The sequence below is a fragment of the Chlorocebus sabaeus genome, chromosome 6, assembly GCF_047675955.1.
Source record: "Chlorocebus sabaeus isolate Y175 chromosome 6, mChlSab1.0.hap1, whole genome shotgun sequence".
In the NCBI taxonomy this organism is placed as follows: Eukaryota; Metazoa; Chordata; class Mammalia; order Primates; family Cercopithecidae; genus Chlorocebus; species Chlorocebus sabaeus.
The window spans coordinates 53,549,036-53,557,395 of record NC_132909.1 but is presented as its reverse complement, the minus strand read 5'-3'; the positions used below and the strand labels follow the sequence as shown (position 1 = coordinate 53,557,395).

General features: G+C 46.8%; 1 protein-coding gene across 1 annotated transcript in view; it reads right to left on the bottom strand.

Moving 5' to 3' along the window:
- Window positions 1-8,360, bottom strand: part of LOC103233851 (mucin-16) — a 140,880-nt gene that overhangs the window by 120,830 nt on the left and 11,690 nt on the right. The window contains 2 exon segments of the mRNA XM_073016992.1: window positions 65-5,147; window positions 7,950-8,054. Coding sequence (XP_072873093.1) covers window positions 65-5,147; window positions 7,950-8,054 — 5,188 coding nt within the window.

The window sequence follows — 8,360 nt, the reverse complement described above, 5'->3', positions numbered from 1 at the left end:
GGTACTGGTCTCCCTCAGTCTAGGAGTCAAGAAGTATGTTGGCTCTCTCTTAATGTTTGTAAACTCTTTGTAAGGAACAGTGCTTGTCTCCATGGATGAGGTGATCTCCTGGGAGATGCTGGTCTCCCTCAGTTTAGGAGTCAGGGAGGAAGTTGTCTCAGTCTCAATTCTTGTAGTCTTAGAGGATCTAGGTATTGATCTGGAAATTGTGGTGTCTTCCATGGTGGAAGTGGTGAGATTTGGAGATGTGATTTTAGATGGCTCTGGGTCATCTGAGACAGTAGAATGTGATTCAAATGCTGAACTAGTGGTCCCCACATTGGTCACTGCTGTGTGTATGGAAGGGTGTGTTGTCTCTATATCTGTGGTGGCTGCTGAAGTGGCCAATATGTCATCCAAAGTGTTGCTCATACTTTGAGGTGAACTGGTCACCATTTCTAAGCTTGTATCCACCTTGCCTGTGATCTTTACCAGTGAAGAAGTAGGAACTGAGGACACAGAAACAGGAGAGGAGGTACCGTGCCATTGCAACGTGAAAGAAACAGGAGAAGGTAAGTTTGTGACAAGGACAGGTGCCTGAGAAAAGGGAGAGCTGGCTTCCTCCTCAAAGAGAGGGCTTGTCTGTGACACATCCTTGGCATCGTTGTTCATGGCAGTGGTTATTTTTGAGGGGGCAAACCCCTCAGTCACCACTGATGGAGTCCCTGCTGAGGTTTCCAACGTTGATGTGTCTAAGGCAAGTGGAATCTTTGATGTAGCTCCAGAAGACCCTGTCTGGGTGGTGGTCATGTGAGTAGATATTGTCATGGGAGGAGAGTTTGAAAGTCTACTGCCAGATACCGAGAAAATATCTGGGAACTTTGTTGACTGAGCAGGAGTTGGTATGAATGTTGCATCAAAAGAGGGGACTTCCACTTTGGAGGGTTCAGCAGCAGTCCCCACAGACACACTGGAGAGGATGATGTTTGACTCTGTAGTTGAGTTCATCTCCTGAAGGGTGCTGTTCTCTTTCTGTTCAGCAGTCAGGGAGGATGTTGGCTCTCCCTCAGTGTCTGTGGTCTCAGAACGAGGTGTTGATGTAGAAGCAAGAGCGTCCCCCATAGCAGAGGCAGGAACCACTGGAGATGTGGCTGTGGATGGTTCTGAGCTGACTAGGAGAGTGGAATGCAGTTCATGTGCTGAACTGGTGGTCCCCATATTGGTCACTGCTTTGTTTATGGAAGGATGAATTGTCTCTATGTCTGTGGTGGCTTCCAAAGTGGCCAGCATCTCATTTGGTGTGTTGTTCAAACTTGGAGGTGAATTGGTCACAGGTTTCATGCTTGTGTTCAACGTATCTGTGGTCTTCACCGGTCCAGAGGTGAGAACTGAAGTCACAGAAATAGGAGAGGATGTACTTCGCCCTCGTAATGTGTAAGTGGCAGGAGGTGAGGTTGTGACCAAGATAGGTGTCAGGGAAGAGGGAGAGCTGGTTTCTGCCACAGAGGGAGGGCTTGTCCATGACACATCCTTGGGACCTTTGCTCATGAGAGTGGTCTTTTGTGATTGCATAAAATCTGGAGTCAAAGTCAATGGAGTCTCTGTCAAGTAAGGCATGCTTGATGTGTCCAAGAGATATGGACCCTGTATTGTAGCTCCAGTAGGACCTGTCTGGGTGGTGATGGTCACTCCTGAAGATTCTGCCATTATCAGAGAGGTAGAAGGGTTGGTGCTCACATTTGTAAATGCATTGGTAGAAGTTTTGAAGTGATGAGGGCTTGGAATGGATGTTCTGCTAGAGATAGTGGCTTGTGTCTTGGTGACATGAGTAGTAGCATCACCACTAGACACATGGGTAATGACAGTGCTTGTCTCTGTAGCAGAGCTGGCCACATGGGATGTGCTTCTCTCCTGAAGTCCTGGGTTCACAGAGGACACTGTCTCAATCTTTGTGGTCTCGGAGGAGCCAAACACTGATGTGGAAGCAGTGATGTCCCCCATGATGTGGGAGGTAACCAATGGAGATGTGGCTTTGGATGGCTTTGTATGGACTGGGACAGGAGAATGTTCAGAACTGGTTGCCTCCATAGTCGTCACTGCTGTGTTTGCAGAATGGTGAATTGCCTTTGGATCTCTGGAAGCTTCATAAGTCGATAACACCTCACCTGCTGTACTGCTCAAATTGGGAGGTAGACTGGTGCCAGGTTCCAAGCTTATCCTCGACATGTCTGTGGTCTTCCCCAGGCCAGAGGTCTCAGACAAGAAAACTGAGGTCACAGGTGGAGGAGAGGAGGGACTGTGTCCTTGTGATGTCAACAAAATATTGGAAGGTGAGGTTGTGGCATGGATAGGTACCAGGGAAGAGGAAGAGCTGGTTTCTTCTACAGAGGAAGGGCTTGATTGTGATGTATCCTCAGGACCTTTGCTAAAGAGAGTGGTCTTCTCTGAGTATGTAAATCTCTGAGTCATAGCCAGTGGAGTCCCTGTCCAGGAGGCTGTGGCTGATGTATCCAAAGTAGGTGCACTTAGTGATGTAGCACCAGGTGGACTTGTTTGCATAGTGAGGGTCATTCCTCCAGATTCTGTCGTGGCAGGGAAGTTAGACAGCCTGGTGATGGTTTCTGAGGGGCTGTCTGATGACCTCACAGACTGGGCAAGGAATGAGCTGGATATTCTCTTAGAGGAGGTAATTTCTGTTCTAGGCCCCTTGGTGATCGCAGTGGAGCCTGGGGAAGAGATAATACTTGTTTGTGTGGTTGCGCTGGGGTCCATGTAAGGGCTGAAATCCCTCAGTTCAGTAGTCAAGGAGGAATTAGGCTCTGTTCCAGTCCTTGTAGACTCTGGCCCTGTGGTTGCTGATGCAGAAACTATTGCTTGGTCCCTGGTGGAGGCAGTAACCACTGGAGATGTGAGTTTGGATGACTCTGAGTGAGCTGAGACAGTAGAGTGAGAAGCATGTTCGGAACTTGTGACCCATGCTGTTGTCTCTACTGTGTTTGTAGAAGGGTGAATTGCCTCTTTGTCTGTGGTGGACTCAGAAGGGGCAATTCTCTCATACGGGCTGCTTTTCCAACTTGGGGATGAAGTCGTCGCAGATTCCAAGCTTATGTCCAGTGTGTTCAGGCTCCTTAATACACTGGAGGAGCTGGTAACCTCCTTGACGGTCTCCTGTGAGACAGAATTCATCATCTCAGTGATCCAAGGTGCACTTGAGGTTGATTTTTCTTTCTCATTCCAGGAGTCAGATGTAGCTCTTGCCTCTGTTGTAAGAGCCCTCTGCCCTTGTCTCTGAAGAGTTGGATCTGGAGTTTGTGCTGTGTGTGGGATCACATCCAGAGTTGTTGCTGCTGATCTGGGCACCTGCCCTGGATGTGCAGAAATTGTGGTGGGAAGTTGAGTAGAAGTCTGCTCTGCCTTTTTGCTTGTCAGATCTGGTCTTGAAAAAGTAACTCCAGAGCTCCTTACCATTGCAGCTGGTGTGACTACACTTGTAACGTCCCCTATAGAGAAGGGCAGCTGCGAGGTAGCTGAGCTGATGATGGTCTCCAAAATGAGTTCTTGAGGAGTTGTGGCCCCGTGAGGAGCTGAGGCAGTGGCTGTGGCTGATGACACAGATCTCCCAGGGTCCCAGTCAAGAGTGGACCGAGAATCAAACAGAAAAGTAGACAGCGGCATATTTGAGTCAGTCCTTGTACTAGCATGATCTGTAGAAACCATTGAAACAGGCACATCTTCTGTTTCTGTATTACTGGGAGTCCAACTTGTACTTAAAATGTCAGGAACTGAGATGCTCATCCTCTGGACATGAGAGAAAGTTGAGATGGGAGTAGATGCAGTTGTGTCTGAAGGACTCAATGTTCTTTCACTGGTACTGGTCTCTGTCTTTACAGCTGAAGCATCAGAGGATGGAGTGACCAGGCTGGTTCCAATGACAGTTATAAGGCCATGGGGAGTAGACATGGAGTCCAATTCAGTGCTTGAGGCTAAGAATGAAGTTGTATGCATTGTAGAAATTGTTCCAGGAGAACTTGCGACTTTCAAGTTTGAAGCCATGTCTGTGACAGTCCAGGAATCTGATGCAGCTGTGGAGGACCAGGTAGGAGGGTGCTCTGTAGACGATGTGTGCCTCTCTGTGTCCGGGGTGCTGTCCATGGTACTCACGCCCACTTCGGGGCTGGGCGTGGTAGTCACGATTGAGTTGGTTCCCGTGGTGGTGATGGTGGTGGAGATACCTGGAGTAGGAGCTGTGGTTACATTCACGATGCTCACTTCCACAGGGGATGTGACAGATGATGCAGAGCTTCTTTTTCCTCCTGAGGGACTGGTGAGACTGGTAATGCTTTGGTCTCTAGAGGGCAGAGATGCTAGTGAGGTGGTTTGTGCTGTGGAGGTGATGTATAATGTCTTTGTGACATCAGGAGATGCACCAAGGGTGATGTCACTCCCAGATGTCTGATCTGACCATGAGCTAGTTGATGAAAAAGCCTCATCCACAGATCGACTTGTCTGTTCTTCAGCTGCCACTGTCTTGTGATTCAGGATCGTGGAGGGAATGGCTGTGGTGCTGGCCCATGTCTCGGTTTTATGTTTGGATTTATTTGTGACTGAGCTCACAGAGTTTGGGCTGGTTACAGGGTCTTCAAGGATATTGGGAGATGTGCTCAGAGAGACATGTGTGTCTACTGTGGCCCCTCCAGTAGAGCCATGCCACATAGAGGATTCCATTCCAGTTGTCTTCGAAATCAGTTCTGGACTGCTTTGCTGACCAGTCCTTGTCGTGCTTCTGGCAGCTGGTGACTCTAAGGAGACAGAGAGCGTTGTGGCCAGTGGCTGCCTGGTCCCTCCTGGAGTTCCAGAATAAAGATTGGTCCAAGCCTCAGGTGGGGATGGGGAGAGGGAGACCCTTTCTGTAGCCACCATATTTTCTGCTGGTGACTTGGTTGGTGATGTGGCTCCTGTGGGCAGGTGAGAGAGGCTGGTGCTGCCACTTCCTAGGGCTGTGGACTGAAGGGTGACTGGTTCCACAGTGGTCTCCATGGGAACTGTTGTTTCTGGAGTCTTCCAAGGAGAAATTCTCACAGTGGACCTGATCTCTGGGCTGATGCTGGGTTTCTTGGAGCTCATGATTTTGAGAGCTGTAGACATTTCTGGGCTTCCTGGGGATGCACCTGTGATTAGAAAGTAAGTCAGTAGAGTATATGCAAGTGGTACAGAAGATGAGGTTTTTTTGTTTGACACTATCATTCATTTCCTCCTGGGATTTCAATTAAAACTATTTCCTCCTTCCCTGGGAAAGAAAATGTTGAGCTTTTAATTCTCACACTTTAAGCCTCTGGACACCAGGGAACACATTATACATTTCAAGGGAGATGGTGAGGTTAGAGGTTTGACCATCTGGCTTGCTCATGAGAAATTGTCACCTTTAGCTCAGTTTTTCCCCATGCCCCATATAAAAGGGCTCTCTGTGTAAGGGAGGATGTGATGAACCAGGGCGTCACTCATGCAAGGGGCTACCCCTAAACTATTTCCACTTTTGTCTTTGGAGCTCGCCCTTGCTAAACCAGTGTCAGCTTACAACTTTCAGCCTCCTCCAGGTTCCCCCAAATCTTAGTTCACTGCAAAGCTACTTAAGGATTTTAGAAGAAAGAGGATAAGGGAGATGAGCTCATTCTTTCTCTTCACCTTCATTTTCTTTCAAATTCATCCGTTCCTCTGAATCCTTTCCCTGTCCTTCAGGAAAATAACATCTACCTGCTACAGGAGTGAGAAAAATGTGATATCCCAAGAGCACTCCTAGGGACCCTTTTGCACATTTTTCTAAGCAACTTGGCACTGCGGAGGACTTCAATCCATAATCCCTTCTTCTGTAGTAACAAAGGCAGCATTTGCCATCTCAAGTTCACCTGTGCCCTTCCTGTGAACACAGTGATGGTCTCTGATTTAGAAAGATCCTTCACTCTGGAGCAGAAGAAAGTACAGAGAGAATTGACTCTGTAGCATTCTCTCCTGCTGAATTAATTGGCTATTGATCATGTAAATTAGTAAGTTGAAGCAACAGAAGTGTTCAGTTAGTAACATCTACGGGGAAAAATGACCAATATCCTCAGAGAAGAGTGTCAAGAAGTCAAAGGAACCTTTTTTTTTTTTTTTTTTTTTCAGATGGAGTCTTGCGCTGTCATCCAGGCTAGAGTGCAATGTCATGATCTCGGCTCAGTGCAACCTCTGCCTCCTGGGTTCAAGCGATTCTCCTGTCTCAGCCTCCCGAATAGTTGGGATTACAGGTATGTGCCACTATACCCAGCTAATTTTTTGTATTTTTAGTAGAGATGGGGTTTCACTATGTTGTCCAGGCTGGTCTCGAACTCCTGACCTCGTGATCTGCCCACCTCGGCCTCCCTAAGTGCTGGGATTACAAGCATAAGCCACCGCACCCAGCCTAGGAACCTATTTTAAAACCTAGTCCTTGCCGGGTGTGGTGGCTCAAGCCTGTAATCCCAGTGTTTAGGGAGGCCGAGGTGGGCGAATCACTTGAGCCCAGGAGTTTGAGACCAGCCCAAGCAATATAGTGAGAACTATCTCTACAAAAAAATTAAGAAACACACACACAATTAACCAGGCTAATTGGTAATGATCACCTGCAGTTCTAACTGCTAGGGGAGGCTGAAGTTGGAGGATTGCTTGAGACTGGGGAGGCTGAGGCTGCAGTGAGCCATGATCACGTCATTGCACTCCAGCCTGGGCAAACCGGGAGACCCTGTTTTAAAAAAAAAATTGCTGTCTAGGCTGAGCACAGTGGCTCACACCTATAATCCCTGCACTTTAGGAGGCTGAGGTGGGAGGAACTCTTGGAGCCAGGAGTTTAAGACCAGCTTGGGTCACATAGTGAGACCCCCATCTCTACAAAAAAAAAAAATTTTTCAAAAAAACCCCAGCAAACTGGGCATAGTGCAGAGGTTCTAGAGCCCAGTGAGTGAGCTGGACAGCTGCCCAGCTACTCAGGAGGCTGAGGTGAGAAGATAACTTGAGTCCAGGAATTTGAGGCTGCAGTGAGTACAGTGAGTACTGCAGTGAGTACACACCACTGTACTCCAGCCTGGGTGACAGAATGAAACCCTGTCTCAAAAATAAAAGACAAAAGAAGAAAGAAAAGACAAGAAAAGAAAGGAGACAGAAGAGAAGGAGAGGAGAGAGAAAGAAAAGAAGAGGAGAGGAGAAAAAGAGAGAAAGAAAGAAAGGAAAAGAAAAGTTGCTAGTATTCACTTATAAAATAATGAAACTGAAGCCTTGTATATTTTTTCTTCCCAGAATCAATAAGTAGCACTTTTAGTTAGCAGCAAGCTATCCTCCCACCTTAGCCTCTTGAGTAGCTGGGACTACAGGCCTACACGATGCCCAACTTATCGTTTTTTATTAATTTTTTTTTTGTAGAGATGGGATGTCACTATGTGGCCCAAACTGGCCTTAAGGCTTGAGTGAAAAAAAATAAAATAAAAAATTAAAATTTCAAAAGAGAAAGAAAGAAAGAAAAAGAAAGAAAGAAAGGAAGGAAGGAAGGAAGGAAGGAAGGAAGGAAGGAAGGAAGGAAGGAAGGAAGGAAGGAAGGAGAAAGAAAGAAAGAAAGAAAGAAAGAAAGAAAGAAAGAAAGAAAGAAAGAAAGGAAGAAAGAAAGAAAGAAAGAAAGAAAGAGAAAGAAAGAAAGAGAAAAAGAAAGAAAGAAAGAAAGAAAGAAAGAAAGAAAGAAAGAAAGAGAAAGAAAGGGAAACAGAAAGGAAAGAAAGAAAGAAAAGAAAGAAAGAAAGAAAGAAAGAGAGAGAGAGAGAAAGGGAAGGAAGGAAGGAAGGAAGGAAAGGAAGGAAGGAAGGAAGGAAGGAAGGAAGGGAAAGAGAGAAAGAGAGAAGAAAAGAAAAGAAAAGAAAAAAAGGCTTGGGTGACATTAGCAGAGCAGAAACGGAAACAAGATCTATATGTACCTGCTGGACTGGTCCCTGTCTTCTCTACTGGGGCTGGCCATGTGGAATTTCCTTGTGCTGCCTGACTTGACATCTTTGTAGTGGGCACTAGCATTCCATCAGTTGCTGAAAGAAAAGGGCAATAGGAAGGTTGAGCTATCCATTACTTCAGTAGGTCAGTTTTTGTACTTTCTTTACATTGACTGATCTTTCTATTTTGCTTTAACTCAGAGGCTCCAGAGCCCAGTGAGTGAGCTGGACAGCTGCCCAGGTGACCTCCCATCAAACCCCAGTCTAACTGGACATGGTAGAAAGCAGACATTAGGCACCATCACGAGAAAGACTGACAGATCTCAGATGGGAAGGGGTTCATTTTATAAGTAATCACAAATTAAAACGTGACAAGTGGCCAGGCACAGTGGCTCGCCCCTG